General features: G+C 47.9%; 1 protein-coding gene across 1 annotated transcript in view; it reads left to right on the top strand.

Moving 5' to 3' along the window:
* The window catches only part of ankrd24 (ankyrin repeat domain 24), a 102,003-nt gene that overhangs the window by 2,237 nt on the left and 76,250 nt on the right, over positions 1-23,516 (top strand). The window contains exons 2-4 of the mRNA XM_078555637.1: positions 8,525-8,655; positions 14,542-14,630; positions 17,543-17,607. Of these exons, the coding sequence (XP_078411763.1) occupies positions 8,525-8,655; positions 14,542-14,630; positions 17,543-17,607 (285 nt within the window). The remainder of the gene's footprint in view (positions 1-8,524; positions 8,656-14,541; positions 14,631-17,542; positions 17,608-23,516) is intronic.

Raw genomic sequence — 23,516 nt, 5'->3', positions numbered from 1 at the left:
CATCCACTCGAGAAGACAAACGGGGCTTAATGCTCATCTGAAAGACCACTAACATGGCAGCACCAGAGTGGAATGCCAGCTTAGATTTTTACGTTTAAGTCTCTGGAGACAGGCTTGAACCTTCAACCTCCTGGTTCAGGCGAGAATGCTACGAACTGAGGTCAGATTAAAATAGCAGGGATAGGATTTTATTAAATGTGTGCTAAGCCTGACAGCATCAGCAGCATGCATTGCCCCCTATTAGTGTAAACACTGCTTTCCCTATGTTGACGATATCAGGGGAAAACATACAAATAAATACTACAGTTACATTAAAGCAGATAATAGGGCATAAAACAGGGACAAAAAAGCACTAATTACATGGCGTTGTCCCCCACTCCCAAGGTCTCCTGAAATATGTCAGATTTCTAATTTTTGAGGCACCCTGAGAGCCACCTGAAACAGGCCTTGGGCTCTGACATGTGTAAATGATAGGTCCAAAGCCTGCTATAGGACCCCTCTCCTAAACTGGACTGTGTCAGGCCTCTCCACTCCAGATTATTCAGTGGCCATTAAAGTAAGGAAAATTATATTTTAAAGTTTTATGAGGGGCAGGAGCTCTCCTATCTCACCAGCTTCGCAGCACCCCTGAGAGCAGCTGCCCATTGCAATCAACCCCTATCCCATAATCCTCCCCTAACAACCCTGGAACTTAATCAAGTCAAATGGACTGAAATGAATCCTCTTCAACTGGAGGTGCGGCTGATGCTGGAGGCTCACTCCATTATTGACATAAGGCCTCAGGCCCAACCTGGGTAGGGTCACAAATCATCCAGGATTGGGCTGGGGGTCACAGGTATTAAGGACAAATCTCCAGAACTCTGTTGCCATTACCCTAGGGGAAAAATCGAAGGTGCATTAAAACAAAATTGTCCTTTTCAAAAAATTTTCTTTGATTACCTTTGTTTACTTGTCAGAAAAATCTCAGACATGGGGAGAAAAGGCTGAGAGTCAAGGATAATCCAATCAGACAACAGTCTGTTCACTTTACAATTGGTGATGGTGGGCATGTCAGGCAACCAATGGTGGCAATGTGGGGAGAGTGTGATTAGAGACAGGAGGCCCCGTGATGACGCCTCCAGGACAACGTTCAATAGAGCTGACAACTCTAAATTTAGGACAAGCCTCCCAGTTGGTGTCCATTGGTTGGGCCTCCGTTCAATGCAGAAGCAGAGGGCCTACAAGGAGGGGTGGAGGGTAGGGGAGGATGGACGAGTAGAGGGATTGGAAATCCATGGTGAACAGGAATTGGTTATGGACAGTAATTTAGGAGAGGGGTCCTAAAGCAGGCCTTGGGCCTCTTGTTTACACATGTCAGGGCTCACTGCCTCTTTTAAGTGGCTGTCAGAGATGCCTGAAAAATTAGGGGTCAAACAGAAGTTGTTAAAGTGGCGGAGAGGTCAGAGGTCTGTGGATGGATGTCAGAGGCGTTGGTGTGGTGTTGGGAGATCGGAGATCTTGGAGGGGAGATTGTGTGGAAGAGCAGGAGGGCCAGAAGTGCACCCAATCACAGAGGTAGGAGGTCTGGTCCCATGTGGGGAGGTGGGCTATCCCATGTTCCCAGTGGAGAGTGGGTCCAATTGTGGGGTTCTGGGGTGCAAGATAGAGGTTAGAAGGCTGTGGGTGGGGGAGGTCGGAGGCCGAATGTTGAGAGATCAAAGGTCTGGGGGTGAAGGGGTGGAATCGGAGGCCTGGGAGTGGGGGAGGGATGTCAGAGGCCTCGAAGGGGAGACAATCTGGATCGAGCAGGTCGGCGGGAATGCACTTACCTCCTGGTCCAACAGTCCCTCACTTCTGATTAGATGGTGAGTTTCTTGATGCCTGGGAAACTTGAAAGGCCAAGGTTAAATTACAAATGTGAATAAATATGAGGTAATGAGTCTCATTTTAATACTTAAAGTGCCAACCCACCTCCTGAAAGAGGATTGATCAAACCCCTTCCCCTGACCCAAACCTGTTAAAAACCAGGGGCAGAATTTTCCCACTGGCGCGTGGGGGCAGGCCCTGCATGCCTGTGCATTAAATGACATATGGTGACGTCGGGCGAGCGTCCTGACGTCACCCTGCGCCATTGTGATATTTCGGTGGCCGGGTGCGTGATGATCTCCGATGCATACCTGCCATTAATTAACGGGCCACTTAAGGCCCTTGACTCACCAATTGATGGCGATTTTTTGGCTCCAGTGCAATCTTCAGGTTGGCGCACGGGCGCAATGGGCAGGCAGGTAGGACACATTTGAATAAACCTCAAGCATGGGCGGGATAAGAGGGCTCAGTGGGGTCGTGAGTGTGCTCTCTCAAGTATTGATTTTTCAAAGCTATTGAAACTTGCCTGTGTGATCTGCAATACTTCAAAACGCATCCCAGCTGCTTTGTCTGGACTCTTAACCTTCAGGTCAGAACTCTGCAGTAAGGAGTCTTTTTTGGGCCTGCAGGTTTCAGGGAGCCTTCCCTTAGCCTGGGGATGGGGGCTGAACTCTTCACTGGAGGTACTTCCTCTGAGGATGAAGGGAGGGCTAGAAGGGGGAGGAGGCAAGGAGTGTACATTCTGCCTCCAGGGGAGCCACCTTTGGGAGGAGAGGCGCAGACACAAGGGGTGCAGGGCCAAGAGGTAGTCCAAGGTGGAAGGGGCCGCAGAAGACGCCACTATCCTGCTGCCAGGATATACAGGTGGCAAAGCAGCTACCTCAATATGTCTGAGGTGCAGTGCCGAAAGAGGCTCCATCTCTCAAGGGAGACAGTCAGCACTATCTGTCAGGTGATTGGCCCTGAGATCTCCGCTAACTGTGTGGGTGGACACCCCATGCCAGTGGCTCTAACGGTCACAGCTGCCCTCAACTTCTATGCCTCTGGCTCCTTCCAGGGCTCGGCGGGTGATCTTTGTGGTGTCTCCCAATCAGCTGTCCACACTTGTGTCAAGCAGGTTACAGATGCTTTGTTCAGGCGTGCATTGACCTTCATCCACTATCGCTGTGACCAGGCCAGCCAGACAGAGTGAGCCAGAGGCTTCGCGGCCATTGCTGGCTTCCCCCGTGTCCAGGGTGCAATAGACTGTACACATGTGGCCATCAAGGCGCCAGCAGGTGAGCCCGGTGCCTTCGTCAACAGGAAGGGCTCCCACTCTATAAACGTGCAGATAGTGTGTGATCACAGGATGCAGATTTTACAAGTCTGTGCAAGGTACCCAGGCAGCTCCCACGCCGCCTACACCCTCAGACACTCCCAGGTGCCGGGGCTCTTCAGTGCTCCAGCCCGGCTGGATGGATGGCTGCTGGGTGACAAGGGCTATCCCCTCAGAAGGTGGCTCATGACGCCTCTCCGCTATCCAGGAACAGAAGCTGAGCAGCGGTACAATAGGAGCCACGCCTCCACAAGGGCTGTGGTGGAGAGAACCATCGGTCTTCTCAAGATGTGCTTCTGATGCCTGGACCGCTCAGGGGGCGCACTCCAGTACCCCCCAGATTGTGTGTCGCTGATAGTGGTTGCATGCTGTGCTCTCCACAATCTTGCGCTGGAAAGGGGGGACGCAGTGGATGATGAAGACGTCGACGCAGTGGCTGCGGCTGCATACGATGAGTCCAGCAGTGAGTCCGGGGATGAGCACGCACAGGGAAATGCTGAGGGGGTAGACGCTGACCCAAGCATACTGCAGGGAGGCAGGGACACCTGGGAAGCTTTAATCCAATGAACCTTCAGCTAGCACACCACATATGGACCTTCAGGGCAAGCCTGGGTTGTAAGCTCCATACTTGATACCTAAATGCAAAATCTGCCTGGTTTGGAACATTAACAAAGGCCCTTGGTAAGAAAGCTGAATGTCCCACAAAACACTCATCACATTTTTGGAAACCATCCACCTGCAGAAGAAAAGAGGCAACTTCAGCCATTGTGACATGTCTGAATTTAATATTACAACCAAAGAAACTTAATGAAACAAAATGACAAAGGTGTTAAAAATCACACCAACTCATGAAGACCTCATCTCGGGCCAACACAAAAGCACCAGTGATAAACCCGTGGTGTGCCTAATGTGCCTTATGTTTACGTTTCCAGGCGCTACGTCTTGATGCTGCCCCATCACTGGGAGTGGCATCTGAGCCAGCCTGCTGACTCTGCTGTCCTGCTGGCCTCGCTGACCTTGGCGGTCATCCTCTGGCCTGTGGAGCCTGTGCTGTCCCCACCTGGGAGGGAGCTGCCTGTTCCGCAGCAACCATCTCCTCAGTCGTCGCAGCCTCACCGGATGAAACTGGGAGAGGGCCAGAGGAGCTGCTGCCCTCATCTGGAGCACCCTGAGAGGAGCCCACAGAGATGACAGGCAGCTGCTGCGCCGACATGAGGTCACTTCGGGCCTCCCTGCTCACCATGGATGGATGAGCACCGAGCTGGGAAACTTGGTGCCCAGACCATCTCCCACACTGGCATTGACCAGCTGAGGTCAATGCTGCTGTGAGGGCTTGCTGGTCAGAGCGCATCCCCAGGAAGCCCTGATGGGTCTCCTGGAGGAGCCTTTCCACGAGAATCACCACTCTCTCCATGGAGGACACATGGCGCTTGGCCATGAGGCTCATTGCTTTGGCAATCATCCATGTAGACTCCTCCACCATGGTCATTTCCTGCGTTTGCTGCGTCACGGACGACTCCAGAGGCACATCATCAGGCACCGATTGAGCATGTGCCTGGTTCCCTACAGTCCTCCGACTGCTGGTGCCATGGGCACTCTCTGTCTCTGCCAGCTCCTCCAGCAACTGTGGAGTGCCCTCACCGCTGTGCCCTGGGACACTAGCCAATGTTCTAACTCCCACCGAGGTGCTAGTATCTGCGCTGGTGCCTGCCTGGCAGAGATGGTGTGGCGCTGGTGAGACTTCAGGGCCCTCAGGTGTTAGAGGGGGCCTCTGCTGCTCCTCCTCCCAGCCCTGCTCTGATGATGCTGAAAGGAAGAACAAGGACGTTGGATCAGTTAACGTGAAGACAATGTCAATGTGTATCCCTGTCCCCCGGATCATTATGCTCTCAACCTTCCATAAGCAATGGTCAAGCCACGTTGCAAATTTCAATCACTGAACATTCAGCACTGCTATGGTTGTTGGGAGAACAATGGTGACCTCACTGGTGGGCAAACATACCTGCCCGTGGCACCCCAGTCTCACTGACACCGGTGGAGCTGGGCACATGGCGCCTCTCCAAATCTAGGGCCTCCAGCTCAAAGCGGCTGAGAATTGCTAACTCTGCCTGGCCGCCACCAGTCCTCACCCGCTTGGAGGCATCATGAGCATTCTCCACCAGAAAATGAGAGAAGAGCATTGATTCGTGCTACTTGTACCTGGACTCTCTTCGTGCATGGCCCACCCCCACCAGAGTGGGACATATCAGGGCACCAGTGTCTCCTCACCCCGCTGCTGCCGAACACTCACACAAAGATGCTAGGCCTGACCCCCGCCCCACCACCCCCTTGGCCACATGCTGCCTACATCACATTAGGCACCACACGGTTTATCTTTCCATAGCAAGGAGGCGCAAGCACGTGGAGCGCAGAGGGCAGCAGATGGTTCGTTGCCATGCCACCTTGAAGCTCCCCTCCCAGCGTGTCATCACCCTGACTTTGACATGTCCTACAGTTCAAGCACAGCACCCAGGTGCAGCTCCTCCAGGTTGCCCCCCAAACCGGTCACGTGAGTCTCAGTTTAACACATGATGTGGGGGCAGAACCCATCTCTTCACCACCGTCTCAGGGTGACCTCAGTATGGGCAATATCTGCTGGCCCACCCAGTGAAGGACACATGTCGTCAATGATTCAATGCAGTCACTGCACTCAGACTTGGCAGAGTGGGGGGGCAGCCAGGGGAGAAAGCCTACCTGCTGGATTAAGTGACCAATGCCAACATGGTGCTCACCCTTCCAGAGCGCAACAGGTCGTTGAAGCGTTTGCGACACTGGACCCAGGTGCACCTGGGTGCTGTGCTTGAACTGCAGGACATGTCAAAGTCAGGGTGATGACATGCTGGGAGGGGAGCTTCAAGGTGGCGGGAGCTCACCACCTCCGCTACCTCCTCCCAGGCACGTTTCGTCATGTGGTGGGGGGGGGGGCTTCCTCCTCCCTTTCTGGGGTATGAGGACCTCCAGCCGTGCTGCCACCTCCTCCAGGAGGGCAGCAAGGCAATCGTTCGAAAAACGAGGGGCACAGAGCCCCCCTGCCCTGCCCACCTGCCTGGCCTGCTCACCAGCAGCGCTCTGGGGAGCCCTTCCACTGGCCATGATTCGCAGCCTTTGAAAGGCCACAGCAGCTTTTTTAAATAGGCCGCCAGGTCGCCAGGTCGCCATTGGACCTGGTGGTCACTGCAATCCTGCCGCCGCCCACCCACTCTCACTGCCCTCAGGAGCCACAATTCATGCTGGGCAGGCCTTAATTGGCCCACCCGCGTGAAATGGTGGTGCAGAGCTGATCGTGGGCAGTGATCGGGTTCGTGCCCGCTTCTGCTCCGCCCACCCGACAGGTAGAAAATTTTGCCCCAGAAGTAGGCAGCTTCGAGGCAGGTTGGGATTGGAATTCAGACTTTTAACACTTTAATACCCCAACCTGACTCCTTTTTGGAGTTAAATTCCCCCCTCCAGTATTTTAGAATAGAGAACCATCGATTGATTCAGTATCACCCATTTTTCTGCCCTTGTCATGGCTGAAAATGCTGACATCGAAGTTATAGGAACTGTGACCTAGACAGAAAAAGACTGTACTCAACCAGCCTGCACTTACAAAACCCAAAACAAAACATAGTTGTTGGTTGTGATGCCACAATTGGGCAGCACTTGCTGAACATTCCTGAGTGTGCTAATAACTACACTAACAACCAGTTTAAGAATCAGTCAAGCTCGTACGTGGCTCATGTAAGCTTGCTTGAAGTGACATACATTCACACTCAGGGACCTGTTGTCTGTAAACAAAAAGAATATGTTCAAGCCTTGCACCGTTTTGGAATTACCCAGGAGCTTGGGGAGCCTATAATTCCCCATTGCTTTCTCCATGGCAACACCTCAGCCAATCAGAGTCAACTTACCAACCAATCAGCACCCTTTTCTCCTGTAGTATAAATTGTTGTGATTGTTTGAAATTTGGCATTCTTCTGTTTGTCCTGATGAAAGATGAAAAGCTTAGAGAAAATATTTCTCTTTTCTGCACTGTAAAAGTCTGTAAGAGGAGCATGATGTCTGGTATGATTCATTGGTAGCACTCTCTCCTCTGATCCTGAAGACTCTGGGTCCCATCACAGAGATTTGAGCACAAAAATCAAGACTGACACACCACTGCAGTGCCGAGGAGTGCTGCACTGTTGGAGGTGCTGTCTTTCAGATGAGTTATCAAACTGAGGACCTGTCTGCCTTCTAACCTGGATCCAAAAGATCCCATGGTACTATTTTGAGAAGAGGAGAGGAGTTCCTTCTGGTGTCCTGGCCAGTATTTATCTCTCAATGAACATCACAAAAAGACAGACTATCTGATCATTATCACATTGCCGTTTGTGGGAGGTTACTTAGTGCATCAAAAACAGAAAATGCTGGAAAAACTCAGCAGATCTAACAGCATCTGTGGAGAGAAAATCAGATTTAACGTTTCGAGTCCATATGGCTCTTCTTCAGACTCTTCTCTCTTCATATGGGCTTGAAACGTTAACTTTGTTTTTCTCTCGTCAGTTGCTGTCAGACCTGCTGAGTTTTCCCAGCAGTACTTTTGTTTAAGATTTCCAGCATCTGCAGTATTTTGCTTTTCTCTTTGTGCATATTGGCTGCTGGGTTCATTGGATGAATTTGCACCTTGTGGGTGGAAACAGGCGGGGATTGTTTCTAGATCTTGAACCCAGCCCCATAGGGAAAAGTCACACGTTGGAATTTTGACTGGGGAGCCCCCATGATTGACATGGAGACAGGTTCCCTGTCCAGTTAATGGCATCGGGTGGGCTCACATGTCCAAAAAGCCAGTAAGAGGCAGGGACAACTAGCTGCAATGAATGGCAAGTAGCTGGGACTGCACTTCAACACAGAGGCACCCTCTCACCACATTTTAAAAAAAAATTAATTAAAAAGTACAATAAGCAGCCATGGGCAGGGGGGAGTGGCGGAGTCCCTCCACAGAGCTACCTTTAGCAGGAAGGAAAGGCCTGTAGGCCTGCTGGGAGTGCTGACACCGCCCCCCCCCAGCCTGCCTCGCTTGACTCAACGTCCATTACCTACCTTTAACAAGGCTCTTAATGAGCTAATTGACTAGCTGCCTCAGGGGGACGGGCAGCCCTGCCAGCCTCAATCCAGCCATGACCAAGATGGCTGGTGGCGGGAATGGAGTTGGGAAAGTGGCATGCCGGACCCTAAATGTCTGCCTCCGTTCCCAACCTCGGCAGGGCCCAGAAATCCTGCCGCACATTTCACAAAGTCCGTCAGTGCTTTGGGACGTCCTGCATTTGTGAAGGGGGCTCGATAAATTTCAGTCTTTCTTTTCAGAGCCAGGACTGGAGTAAATATGATGAGAAGCTGTTACAGGCCGTCGACGGCAGTGACCCTGAGAAAGTGGCCTCGCTTCTCAACAAAAGGACTCTTCTCACGACAAAGCTCGACACTGAAGGACGATCAGCGTGAGTCCCACATTTTCTTTCTGTATTTGATTATTGGGCCCTTTATATGGCCACCCACAGGATAAAGAAATAATGAACTTCCTGTTTCAGCAAAAAGAAATGGGAACAAGGCTTGGCTTTCTCTGTGATTTCCAGCCTCACCAATCATGTTTTTGTCTTTGAGAAGATTCACCTTCCCACAGTTTTGTTAACGAGCCATTGAAAAGAGAAAAAACTTGGCAGTTGAAAATCTAATGTGCTGTGATTGTAGTGGGTGTGCTGAGATCACACGCCCTGGTGCTCTTCAGCTGTCCCCTTGCTACTATTGGCAGGGTTAGTCTGAGGATGCTCCACTACCCTGGGGTAAGTAGGTACAAATACCACTTTTGGGCCCTTCCCCAGTGCCCATCTGCTGACGGTGACTGGAAACATCCGGAACCAGCCGTGCTTTTATCCAAAGTCTGGTGCCCATACCAGCACCACTTCAGTCAGAACGGGTAGCCAGAGTCCCAGTGCCCTGAAACTCCATTGGGGTTCGTCCAATATCTTGCCATAACTCCGGCAGGATAGGTAGAGAAGCAGCAAGGAGCTGCAGCTATTCCGGCCCTCCGCCTTACTTGTAAGGAACCTAACGTACGCCTGTTCCGTGGGAGGTGATGATGGGCCTGGGGTGAGGTCACTGCCAGTTGGGGGGGTCGGGGGTGGCGGTGGAGGGTTAGGAATTTGGTGCCAGGGCAGAGACTCCCTGAGATGGGGGATTTTGCTCCTGAGTCTCAGTCAGAAGATGGTGGCTGGCACACCGAATAACGTCCAAGAGGCTCTGAGTGGGATTTCCACTCTCTATGACGAGGCTGAATGGGGCAGATATTTGGCTCTGTGTCGGTGTAAATGGTGATGCTGACCCAACAGCTCATTTGCATCCCTTCCCATTTGAAGCCAATGGGAGAGGTGTAAACTGAATTGTCAATGGGGGAGGTGTAAACTGAATTGTCAATGGGGGAGGTGTAAACTGAACTGTCAATGGGGGAGGTGTAAACTGAACTGTCAATGGGAGAGTGCAATGGCTTGATGGAGCAGACAGGTTTCAACAAGAAACAGATAAACTTTATTACAGAGAGCTTTTGAGGTGCTACATGCTCGATCAGGACTCTTGTCAAGAAGCCCCCCCCCCCCCCCCCCCCCCCCCACCAGATTACCCATGCTTAGGGCTAATTTGTCAGAGCCTCCAAGAACATCATATGACCCCTGATAGATAGCAGGAGAGGCTATACCTTCAGTTACTACATTTCCTCCCCCTTTAGATTTTTTTTTTTACAGTTTTTAATTAAAGGGAGCATTTGAATATCCAGCAACATATACATATATACAAGGTCAGGTGATTAAATATTAAGTCTGATATGCTCTCTTTATATGGCTAGAGCGGCGTAGCTCAACCACTTGAGATTCCTCAACAGGATCAACATGATCAGGAACTGCAGCACGAGACACATCATTAGAAAGTGGCAGTTCTGGGTTTGGCAACTCTACAGAGACATCAGGCATGTCCATTCTAGGTCAATCTGTCACCTCACGGATTGATGGTTCGACGTTTATCACAGGTGGAATAGTTAGTTATTGGAATGTCTCTCTAGCACGAATATGGTCCACGATTTTACGAACAATTTTATCTTCCGCTTGCACTTGGAAGGATAATGGACCAGTCTCTGAGACAATGGTTCCAGGAACCCAACAAGATCCACTTTCAAAATTTTGTATGAATACTGTGTCACCTTAACTGAATGTGTGAGCTTTCTATTGCTATGAATATCATGATTCCACTTTTGATTACTCTGATTCGTCTCTATCTTCCCCTCTAAATTTGGAAAGACCGGACTTAACCTTGTACGTAGGCAGCATTTCATCAATAATTCAGACGGTGTTGAACCCGTAGTCGAATGTGGCGTTGTATGATAACTGAGAAGAAAGAGGGATAGTCGAGTTTCTCAAGTACCTTCTGATAACCTCTTCATTCCAGATTTGAAAGTTTGTACCGCTCTCTCAGCTACACCATTTGATGAGGGATGGTAAGGGGCTGTTTTAATATGTCTGATTCCATTTAGATTCATGAATCCCTGAAACTCTGGGCTGGTAAAGACTACCGTTACCAGAAACGAAAATTTGAGGTAGCTATGTGTGCTAAAACAGTGATGCAGCTTCTCGATAGTTGCGCTCTATGTTGGTGAGTTGACTTCATATAAATCCATCCATTTAGAATGTGCGTCTATGATCAACGAATACATGGTACCTAAGAATGGACCTACATAATCGATATGTAGTCTAACCCAGGGTCGACCAGGCCACTTCCACGGATGTAACAGAGCTGAAACAGGCAACTTCTGTTGTTGCTGACAGTGGAGACAGTGCTTGACCAGGCTTTCAATGTCACTGTCAATGCCTGGCCACCAGACATAGCTTCATGCAAGCATTTTCATCTTCGATATGCTTGGATGCGCATGGTGAAGCTCTGTCAAGAGTGGTTCTTTTCATTGCGAAGGGATGACAACTCTTGATCCCCACAACAAAATTCCACGTTGACAGCTTAACTCTGTGTTTCTGGTATGGAATGATCTTGTCTCTTCTGATACAGGCAAATTTGACCATCTTTGCAAAACAAAGTCTCTGACTTTCGACAATATTGGATCTCTGTTCATCCAATTTCTAAGTTACTTCGCACACACAGGCGAAGAATCCAGGAAGTTCAACTTCTTGTGGAACAGGAGCATGCACAATGCTATCTGGTAATGGGAGATGACTGAGTGCATCCACATTTGCAATATGCAAGCCAGGGCGGTGCATAAAGCTATTATCATATGCAGATAGTATCAAAGCCCAACGTTGTATTCTTGCTGATATTATTGGTGGAATGGTTTTATCCTCACTGAATAATCCCATTAATGGTTTATGGTCCAACATAATGGTGAAATGTCATCCATGCAGATACTGGTGGAATTGCTTCACTCTGAATATCACCGATAAACCTTCCTTTTCTAGCTGGGAATAACCCTTCTCGGCTGCGGAGAGGGTTCTTGAGACAAAGCCAATGGGTCTTTCTGATCCATTTTCTATTCTATGTGATAACACTGCTCCTACACCATAAGGAGAGGCATCACATGTTGTTACCAACTCTTTCGATGGATCGTAACGTACCAATAAACACGATGAAAGCAACAGTTTCTTCAGTTTCACGAAGGCTTCTTCCTATTGTGAATTCCACAACCAACAGTGATTCTTTCTTAACAACAAGTGTAATGGTGCTAATACAGTTGATAAGTTAGGCAAGGAGCAGCTATTGTAACTGATCATATCCAGGAAGGACTTGAGCTCAGTTACATTGGATGGTGAGGGTGTATTTTTATTGCCTGACCTTTCTCTTCTACTAGGTGAAAACTCATGGCGTCCACCCTGTGACCCAGGTAAATAACTTCTGGTACTTGAAATGTGTGTTTTTATTTCTTTAATTGTACACTGGCTCCCATGAACCTTCTTAGCACCTCCTCCAGGTTGGCCAAGTGCCAACATCATCTAGGTAAACTAACACTCAGGGAAGTCCTTGCAAAAGACTCTCCATTGTTCTCTGGAAGATAGCGCATGCAGATGAGACTCCAAAGAATAGGTGAGTGTACTGATAAAGACTCTTGTGTGTGTTTATAGTCACGTATTCTCTTGATGTGCTACCCAGTTCTAATTGTTGGTAGGTATGGCTCATATCCAATATTATATAGGATTTGCCTCCAGCCAGCTTTGCAGATAAATCATTTATTCTTGGAATGGGGTACTTGTCCAGTTTTTCTGCCTTGTTTACAGTCAATTTATAGTCCCCACAAATGCGTATAGTTTGGCCAGGTTTAACCACTGGCATTATGGGTGCTGCCCACTCCAAGAATTGGACAGGATGGAAGATGCCCAGCTTTTCGAACCAGCGCAGTTCTGCATCCACCTTCCCCTTCAACGCATAAGGCACAGGTCTGGCCTTAAAGAAACATGGTGTCACCTGAGGATCCGTGTATGTTTTTGCTTGCAAGCCTTTTAACTTCCCTAATTCATCCCGAAATACAGTGTCATATTTCCTTAGCAGTTCAGGAACATCTCCTGTTTTCAGGTAAGATATCTTAGACCAGTCAAGCTTAATTTTCAGTAACCAATCTCAGCCTAGAAGATTAGGCCCTTCTCCTTTCACTATTATCACTGGAAACTGGGCTGTCTGTTGCCTGTAAGAACTGGTACTGTGGCGATGCCCTTTACCTGAATAGATTATCCAGTGTACGTCTTTAATTCAGCGGTTGTCTGCTCCAGGTTTAGTGGCTGGGTACGCTTAATAGTAAGCTATTTAAATGAAGCTGTCCACCACTGTGATTGAGGCTCCCGTATCCACCTCCATTATTAATGGATTTATGGTCTGTTTTGACTTCGCCCTGCATTGCCTTAATCCAGGACCTTTCTTATGGCAGTAATGACATTCTGCCTCCTTGAGTTTACAGGTGGTCACCTCCACATCTATAACAGTTTAATCTTGGAGTTGTTGTTGAAGTCTTCCTACTCGGCCTTACCATGTTTCTCACAGGGGACATTGCCTCTCACTTCGATGCTGTGGGCCTGGTTTTCGCTCCACGCCAGGCAGTTGGTTCCTGCCACACGTGAAGAATGACGCCATGTTGTATATGTTGCAAAGCCTGTGAGTCTCGGAGCATTTTCCATGGCGAGGGAGATTTCTGGGACGTGCTTCAGTTCGATGTCGGGCTCAGTGAGTAAACGGTGCTGAATGGCATCATCCTGAACCCCATAAACTAATTGGTCCCGCAGCAAATCATTTAATGTGTCCCTGCAGTTGCAGTGTTCAGGTTCGCTACATAGGTTGTGATGGACTCTCCCGGGGCCCTAACTCTGGAATTAAATTTAAAACGCTGCATTATTACGGATGGCTTCGCTGGAAGTGCGTTTTCACGAGGTCCACTAATTCATTACAGGACTTAGAATTGGGTGCGCTTGGGGCCATCAGGCTGCATATGAGATTATATGTCTTGCTACCACATACACTCAAAAGGATGGCTTTCTGCTTTCCCTCCACGGTAACTTTGTTCGCTACAAAATAAAAACCAAGGCATTCTATTTACTAGTTCCAGTCTTCCATAGTCACATCATAAGGATTGATTCATCTGAAGAGTGGAATGACTGGTGAGTAATCCTTTTTTTCTCACGATTCGATGCACTCACATTAACAAGGCGAGGTGCAGCGTCGGAGCTATTTTACTCTCATCGCCAAATGTAAGGACTTGATGGAGCGGACAGGTTTCAACAAGAAAGAGATAAACTTTATTACTGAGAGTTTTTCAGGTGCCACATGCTCGATCAGGATTCTTGTCAGGAAGCTCCATCCCCTGGATTGCCTGTGTTTAAGGCTCATTGTTTGGAGCCTCCAAGAACATCATGTGACCCCTGATAGACAGTAGGAGAGGCTAAACCTTCAGTTACTACAGAGAGGTGTAAACTGAACTGTCAATGGGGGAGGTGTAAACTGAACTGTCAATTTTCTGTCACCCTTTTTCCACCATCTTGCATTTCCAGAGGGACTGAAAGTTTAATTATTGCCACAATTTATCAGGCATGGTCCTTTGCACAAATTTAGGATTGCTGGTGTTGTTCTCTTGAAAGAAAAGCAGACTTAGCGAATACTTGATAAATGAGGAACTGAGTTACTGCACTCTCGCCAAGGCCTTGACATCTTTCATAAAAGTATGGAGCCCAGACTTGAAAACAATGCCTCCTTCTGAGGCTCCTAGCCACTATTTTATAAAATTTAGTGCAACTTGCTTGCTTTAATACACTGTGCCTCTCTCACTAATTCAGCCGCTCTGAACGTCTCTACCTTAGGTACCATCTAGCAGCAATGAGAGGTCACGTGGACTGTTTGGAGGTCATCCTGGCACACGGAGTGGAACTCACTGCCCTGGATGGCTCAGGTAAACATTTCACACTCAAAGGGTTCTATGGGAGGACTCTTTTCCACTGAGGTGGAATTGTAAAGTCTGGGGGTTCAACTCCTGAGGGCGAGGGGAGCCTCATTGTCACAGCTTTCATGTTTCTCTCAAGTTTCTGCAGATCTCGCACCCAGATTTTGCTGGGCGCTGTGGAGCATCCTCGGGGAATTAAATCCCCTGCTGTACAAACCATTCTGTCACACAACACCATCCTTTCAATTGCTGCTTTAATGTAACAGCAGACATGATTGATTCTGCCATTGGCTACCATGTTCTTGTAGTTCACACACTAAGGGCTGAATTTTCAGGGGCCAGGTGGCGTGTCAGTTGCAGAGCGCCAGAAATTTTGGAGGAGGTGAGTTCAGGGCCTGGGCACACTGCCCTTCCCCACACTGCCCTTCCCCAGGCAATAGACACATTAAGAGCCTTGTTACAGATGAGCTGAGGAGGCCAACTGGGATTTTTCAGTCGGAATCCAGTTTCCTGACACAACAGAGGGCACCTCAGCTCCCTGGAGATGGGAACCCAGTGGCAGTGCCAATGCTCCTGACAGGCCTACAGGCCCTCCCAGACTGCCGGGGGTGGGTGCAGGAAAAGCCCACCTGGAGAGTGGACCTCCCCCCACTGCCTCCCGACTCCGCCCCTTGCCCCACACTTAGCGGTGGCCTGGCTGCTTTTTCTGTTTTTATTAAAGTGTGGCTAAATGGGATCTTCTTGTTGAGGTGCCCTCCCAGTTACTATGGCATCCTCCATCCCTCTCCAGCTGGAAGGCCCCTGATTGGCCCTTCAGTTCTGAGCCTGCCCGCTACACTATAATTGGACCAGAAACCTGTCTCCGCACCTCCTGCTTCTCATTTCTGTGGTGATAATTCAGCTCGAAGTGACTGAGCTGCCCACTGCACTGCCTGGAGAGGTACTGAGATACAGACCAGGACGTTCCCAGCTTTGACACATGGGCTGCATTTGATAATTATGAGATGGGTCAGTGACGCAGGTACCATAATTGACCTCAGCATCCCACAGCTAGGGGAGAAGCAAAACAACAAAACCATATTTCTGATATGGTGACTCTTAGAGAGAGAAGTTTAAGGGAAGACTTAGTGGAAATGTTCAAAATTATAAAGGGGTTTAATAGGTGGAAACTGTATCCACTGGCAGGAGGTTTGATAACAAGAGGGGTATTGATTTAAAATAATTTGTTTAGGAACCAGAGGGAGGATGAGGAGGAATTTGTTTTTGCAGTGAGTCTTTACAGTCTGGAATGTGGTTGCCGTTCCTGCTTTTGGATAACATTATAGGTGCCTGAATGATCAGATTAATGACTGTATTCAAATAGCGCAAAGGAATTTAATGCAAAAAATTAAAAAGTGTACTAAAGATAGCACACTGAGGGGATGACATGCCAGATACCTTATTTTCCTGAGGATGCTATAGAGGAACAAAGTCCATGGGCAGGATTTTGATGCTGATCTGGGGGTGGGAACAGAAGCGGGCACTGAATTTCCTGACGCTGGCTGGTGTTCTGGTTTCCCGCCACAGTCCCGGTTTTCAGCCATTTTCCTGGGGGTGGGGGGGTGGGGGGGTGGGTGCAGGTCGGACATGGAATGGCTACCCACCCACAGACAGAGAATAGCTTGTTAACTTTGTTAAAAGGCCAATTAAGGCCTTTGATCAGAGGGCGACCGGAATTTTCCAATGCCCAACCTCCCCAATAGGGTTAGACACATAGCTGATGCTTCTCGGTGGCTGACTTGGGGGGGAAGCGCTCTAGGATCACTTTGAGGCCCATCCCACAGCCGCCATACCTACTTGCCACAGCTTTGGCCACAATGGTAATTCAGAAGCTCTGGCCATTTATTTTCTTTAGTTTTGTAAAAGGTGCAATGGACATCTCAAGTTGGATGTGCCCTCTCTCTCCCTTACCTGCAACAGCAGACTGCAGCTCCTTTAAAGTGCGGGTGGGCCTATTATTGACCTTCCACTTCCGAGAGCCTGTCTGCCACCTTTCATAGGACTGTGAGTGTGACCTCTGGTCACTAATTGCAAAAATCGCTGTTGAATGACTATTCTAAATATGCTGCAGAGTTGGGACCTGCATTTGATCCTGACATTGGAGTTCTGACCCCAGACGGTAATCCTGCTGTTGTAGGATGCTGCTAAGTTGTAATACGAACATACAAATTAGGAGTAGGAGTTGGCCACTAGGCCCCCTCAAGCCTGCTTCGCTATTGAAAAAGATCATGGCTGATCTGATTCCTCCACAATCCTGCCTACCCACCTTAACCTTTCAGCCCCTTATGTATCAAGAAACTAGCTACCTCTGCCTTAAAAATATTCAAAGACTCTGCTTCCACTGCCTTTTGAGGAAGGGAGTTAACAAAGACTCACAACCCTCTGTGAGAAAAAATTTCTCCTCATTTCTGTTTTAAATGGGTGACCCCTTATTTTTAAACAGCGACCCCGGTTCTAGATTCTCCCATGAGAGGAAACATCCTCTCCACATCCACCCTGTCAAGCATCTTATATGTTTCATTCAAGTCACCTCTTACTCTTCTAAACTCCAGTGGATATAAGCCTAGCCTGTCCAAACTTTCCACATAAGACAAGTCTTTGTGGTCTTAAGTATGTTAACTGAATGTATTTATTAGCGACAAGAACTCTGTACATATATGCTGTAAATGGTTCAAGCTAGAAACTGTTTCCATGCTTGCTTGGGCATACTGCTTTGTCCAACACTAGACTGACCCTTAGATGTGGGTCATGTGTTCTCTTACATCACGGTCTGAGTGGTATTGTATTCAATCCCATGTTAACCCTATATGTGCCAGACTCTTATACTACACCTGCCCCATATAATTTCATTAACCTGATGTGTTTACCTGGTTTCAACCTAGGGTTGAATGCGTTACATTTGGCAGCAAAATATGGGAACCATCAGTGTGTGAAGAGGCTTCTTCAGGTACGAGCACTCTTGAGATAATCCTTGTTCATATTAAAGCAGACTCTGGCAAAACTGTAATGTGTTATCCTGAGATACTCCGATTCCAAAATCGCAACCAAACTTTAGTTCAGGAATGAGTGTGGATCTTAAGGTATTCTGGATGTGAGGTGTTGTCCCACCACAGACTGGGCTCCAATAGTAACACCGGGTGCTCGCTAATGATGGTGCAGGCTCGGTGTCCTTTTTTTATATCGGATATTCTGCAGTTGGTAATAACCAATGTGAATGGATTTCAGTGCTGCTGACCTTTACCCTTGTGCCACAATTGCTGTTAAGGTCTGCCTCTATTATATGTTCACATGTTGTGTTATAAATCTACTGGATGGATTCTGTTCTTACCCTATTTGTTTCAGCTTATCTAAAGCCATGTTCATTGTATGCTTACCCGCATCAAATGCCTTGTGGCTGCTGAGCTACATTGGCTCCTGATCTGGTAACGCCTCAATTTTAAAACCCTCGTACTTGTTTTCAAATCCCTCCATGGCCTTCCCCCCCCAATCTCTGTAACCCTCCTCCAGCCCCACCAACCCTCTGAGATCTCCGCGCTTCTCCAACTCTAGTCACTCGCGCATCCCCAGTTTCCTTCGATCCGCCATTGAGAGCCGTGCCTTCTGCGGTCTACACCCTATGCTCTGTAATTATAAGGCCATAGGAAATAGAAGCAGGAGTAGGCCATTTGGCCCCTTGCGCCTGCTCCGCCAGTCAATAAGATCATGGCTGATTGTGGCCTTAACTCCATTTTCCTGTCTGTCCCCACCCACCCCACCCGCCCCTCCCTGTAACCCTCGACTCCATTGCCAATCAAAATCTGTCTAACCCATCCTTGAATAAATTCAATGGCCCAGTCTCCACTGCTCTCTGGGGAGGGGAATTTCAAACACTAATGGCCCTCTGAGAGAGAAAGAAATCCTCCTTATCTCTGCCTTAAATGGGACTCCTCTTATTTTCAAAGTGTGCCCGTAGTTCTAGATTCCCCCACAAGGGGAAACATCCTCCCAACATCCATCCTGTCAAGTCCCCTCATAATCTTATATGTTTCAATCAGATCACTTCTCACTCTTCTAAACTCCAATGGGTATAGGCCTAACCTGCTCAACCTTTCCTCATAAGATGAACCCCTCATCCCTAGAAATCAGCTGAGTGAACATTCTCTGAACTCTTTCCAATGCAAGGATATCCTTTCTTAAATAAGGAGACAAAGACTGTACACAGTATCCTAGGACCCCATGAAGTCTCATGGCATCAGGTCAAACATGGGCAAGGAAACCTCCTGCTGATTACCATGTACCGCCCTCCCTCAGCTGATGAATCAATGCTCCTCCATGTTGAACATCACTTAGAGGAAATACTGAGGGAGGCAAGGGTGCAGAATGTGCTCTGGGTGGGGGACTTCAATGTCCATAACCAAGAGTGGCTCAGTCGCACCACCACAGACCGAGCTGGCCAAGTCCTAAAGGACATAGTTGCTAGACTGGGTCTGTGGCAGGTGGCGAAGGAACCAACAAGAAGGAAAAATGTACTTGACTTCGTCCTCACCAACCTCCCTGCTGCACATGCATCTGTCTATGAAAGTATTGGTAGAAGTGACCAGCGCACAGTCGTTGTGGACACGAAGTCCCATCTTCACATTGAGGACACCCCCATTGTGTTGTGTGGCACTACCACTGTGCTAAATAGAATAGATTTCGAACCCGATCTAGCAACTCAAGACTGGGCATCCATGAGGCGCTGTGGGTCATCAGCAGAAGCAGTTTTGTACTCGAACACAATCTGTAACCTCATGGCCCGGCATACCCTCCACTCTACCATTACCATCAAGCCAGGGGATCAACCCTGGTTCAATGAAGAGTGCAGGAGGGTATGCCAGGAGCAGCGCCAGGCATAACTAAAAATGAGATGTCAACCCGGTGAAGCTACAACACAGGACTGCTTGCGTGCCAAACAGCATAAGCAGCAAGTGATAGACAGAGCTAAGAGATTCCACAATCAGCGAATCAGATCTAAGCTCTGCAGTCCTGTCACATCCAGTCTTGAGGCTCCTCAAATATGCCCATCCTCAATGATGGAGGGGCCCAGCACATAAGTGCAAAAGACAAGGCTGCAGCGTTTGCTAGAATCTTCAGCCAGAAGTGCCGAGTGGATGATCCATCTCGGCCTCCTACGGAGGTCCCCAGCATCACAAATGCCGGTCTTCAGTCAATTCGATTCACTCCACATGATATCAAGAAATAGCTGAAGGCATTGGATCCTGCAAAGGCTATGGATCCTGACAATATTCCAGCAATAGTACTGAAGGCTTGTGCTCCAGAACTTACCGTGCTCCTAGCCAAGCTGTTCCAGTACAGCTACAAAATCGGCATCTACCTGGCTATGTGGAAAGTTGCCCAGATTTGTCCTGTACACAAAAAGCAGGACAAATACAACTTGGCCAATTACCATCCCATCAGTCTACTGTCGATCATCAGGAAAGTGATGGAAGGGGTAATCAACAGTGCTATCAAGCGGCACTTGCTTAGCAATAACCTCAGTTTGGGTTTCGTCCAGGTCATTCAGCTCCTGACCTCATTACAGCCTTGGTTCATGGACAAAAGAGCTGAACTCCCGAGGTGAGGTGAGAGTGACTGCCCTTGACATCAAGGCAGCATTTGACCAAGTGTGGCATCAGGGAGCCCTGGCAAAACTGGAGTCAATGGGAATCAGGGGGAAACTCTCCCCTGGTTGGAGTCATACCTAGCACAAAGGAAAATGGTTGTGGTTGTTGGAGGTCAATCATCTCAGCTCCAGGACATCACTGCAGAAGTTCCTCAGGGTAGTGTCCTCAGCCCAACCATCTTCAGCTGCTTCATCAATGACCTTCCTTCCATCAGTAGGTCAGAAGTGGGGATGTTCAAATGTTCAACACCATTTGCGACTCCTCAGATACTGAAGCAGTCCATGTCCAAATGTAGCAAGACCTGGACAATATCCAGACTTGGGCTGACAAGTGGCAAGTAACATTTGTGCCACACAAGTGCCAGGCAATGACCATCTCCAACAAGAGAGAATCTAACCATTGCTGCATGAGATTCAATGGCATTGCCATTACTGAATCCCCCACTATCAACATCTTGGGGGTTACCATTGACTGGAAACTGAACTGGACTAGCTATATAAATACTGTGGCTTCAAGAACAGGTCCAAACATACAAACAAGGAGCAGGAGTAGGCCATTCAGCCCCTTGAGCCAGCTCCACCATTTAATAAGATCATGGTTGATCTGATAGCAACCTGAAATCTGCATCCCACCTACCCCTGATAACCTATCACCCCCTTGCTTGCCAAGAATCTATCCACCTTCACCTTAAAAATATTCAAAATCTCTGCTTCCACCACCTTTTCAGGAAGAGAGTGCCAAAGACTCACAACCCTCTGCGTGAAAACATTTCGTCTCATCTCTGTTTTAAATGAGCTACCCCTTATTTTTAAACAGTGACCTCTAGTTCTAGATTCTCCCACAAGAGGAAACATCCTCTCCACATTCACCATCAAGACCCCTCAGGATTTTCATTGTTTCAATCCAGTTGCCTCTTATGCTTCTAAACTCCAGCGATACATGCCTTGTCTGACCAACCTTTCCTCATAAGGCAACCCATCCATTTCAGGGGCGGGATTTGCTGGTCGTTGAGCAGGCATTGTGGGCAGGCCCGGGAGCGACTGGGAAACGGCCCGCCACCCACAACCGGCCCCTGACCGTGATTTCACGCTGGCTGGCCAATTAACGGCCAGCATGAAACGTGCGCTGAAAGGCTCAGTGCTGCCGGGTGGGGGCGGGAGGAGGGGGAGCGCGCAAGGAACGCTCCCTGAGGGCTGAGAGCTGCCTCAGCGAGCCGAAGAATTTTAAAATCAAAAATAAAGATTTGGAAATTCTGAAAAAAATATCCCCACATAGGCTCACTCACATCATATACATATACATAATAAACATTATGTCAAAACATTAAAAAAAAATTAATGTCAGAAACTTCATCCCAGCCGTAGATGAGGTTTCCTCAAAAATGCCTGGCCAATTCGCCCGCCCACCAACCATAATGTTGGATAGGCAGCAAAAAATCTCTCTTAATTAATAAATTAATGGCCTTAATAGGCCTCTTAATTGTCAGCGGGTGTGCTGCCAACTCTGACCAAAATATCGTGTGAGTGTGGGATGACGTCCGGAGGCTTGCCCGAAACTATTGCGCTCCATTTTACGCCTGATCGGATTAGGCACGCACCCACCCACGGGACGTAAAATCCTGCCCCAGGTGTTAGTCTGGTGAACTTTCTCTGAACTGCTTCCAACGCATTTACATCCTTCCTCAAATAAGGTGACCAATGCTGAACACAATACTTCAAATGTGGTCTCACTAATGCCCTGCACAACTGAAGCATAATCTCTCTATGTTTGTAATCAATTCCCCTCGCATAAATGATAACATTCTATTAGCTTTCCTAATTACTTGCTGTACCTGCATATTAGCCTTTTGTAATTCATGCACTAGGACACCCATATCCATCTGCACCTCAGAGCTCTGCATTCTCTCACCATTGAGATAATATGCTTCTCTTTTATTCTTCCTTCCAAAATGGATGATTTCACATCTTCCCACATTATACTCCAGTTGTCAGATCTTTGCCCACTCACTTAACCTATCTATGTCTTTTTGTACCCTCCTTATGTCCTCTTCACAACTTACTTTTCTACCTATCTTTGTGTCATCAGCAAATTTGGCAACCATCTCTTCAATCCCTTCATCCAAGTCATTTCTTTAAATTGTAAACAGTTGAGGTCCCAGCACTGATCACTGTGGCACACCGCTCGTTACATCTTGCCAACCTGAAAAAGACCCACTTATGCGTACTCTCTGCTTCCTGTTGGCCAGCCAACCTTGTATCCATGCCAATATGTTACCCCCTATACCATGAGCTTTCATTTTCTGCAGTAACCTTAGATGTGGCACTTTATCAAATTCCTTCTGGAAGTCTAAATACAGTACATCCACAGGTTCCCCTTTATCCACAGCACACATTGCTTCCTCAAAGAACTCCAATAGGTTAGTTAAACACAATTTCCCTTTCACAAAACCATGTTGACTTTGCCTGATGACCTTGAGTTTATCCAAGTGCCCTGCTATAACTTCTTTAATAATAGCTTCTAACATTTCCCCTATGACAGATGTTAAGCTAACTGGCCTGTAGTTTCCCGCTTTCTATCTCCCTATCTTTTTGAATAATGGAGTTACATTTTCTATCTCCAGTCTAATGGGACCTTTCCCTAATCTAGGGCATTTTGAAAAATTAAATTCAATGCAGCAACTACCTAATTAGACACTTGTTTAAGACCCAAGGATGAAGTCCATCAGGACCCAGACTCTTGTCAGCCTGCAGCTCCAACAATTTACTCAGTACCACTTCTCTGGTGACTGTAATTTTCCTGACTTCCTTCCCCACTACCATTTCCTGGTTTATAGCTGCTTGTGGGATGTTACTTGCATCAGATTTCACTATAGAGGATACAAGATGCCTGTTGAATTTATCTACCCATCTCCTTGTTTTCCGGACTCACTTTCTATAGGACCAACACTCACTTTGTTAACCCTTTTCTTTTTAAAATATTTATAAAAACTCTTACCATCTGTTTTTATATTTCTGGCTAGCTTTCCCTCATACTCTAATTTTTCCCTCCTTATTAGTCTTTTAGTCATTCTTTTCTATTCCTTATATTCTGTCCAATCTTCTGACCTGCCACCTATTGTTGCATAATTATATGCTTTTTCTTTAAGTTTGATACTACCTTTAACCTTTCTAGTTAACCACGGATGGTGTGTCTGTCCCTTGGACTTTTTCTTACT

Source organism: Cetorhinus maximus, chromosome 13 (genome assembly GCF_964194155.1).
Source record: "Cetorhinus maximus chromosome 13, sCetMax3.hap1.1, whole genome shotgun sequence".
Taxonomy (NCBI): domain Eukaryota; kingdom Metazoa; phylum Chordata; class Chondrichthyes; order Lamniformes; family Cetorhinidae; genus Cetorhinus; species Cetorhinus maximus.
This window is presented reverse-complemented; position numbering and strand designations above follow the sequence as displayed.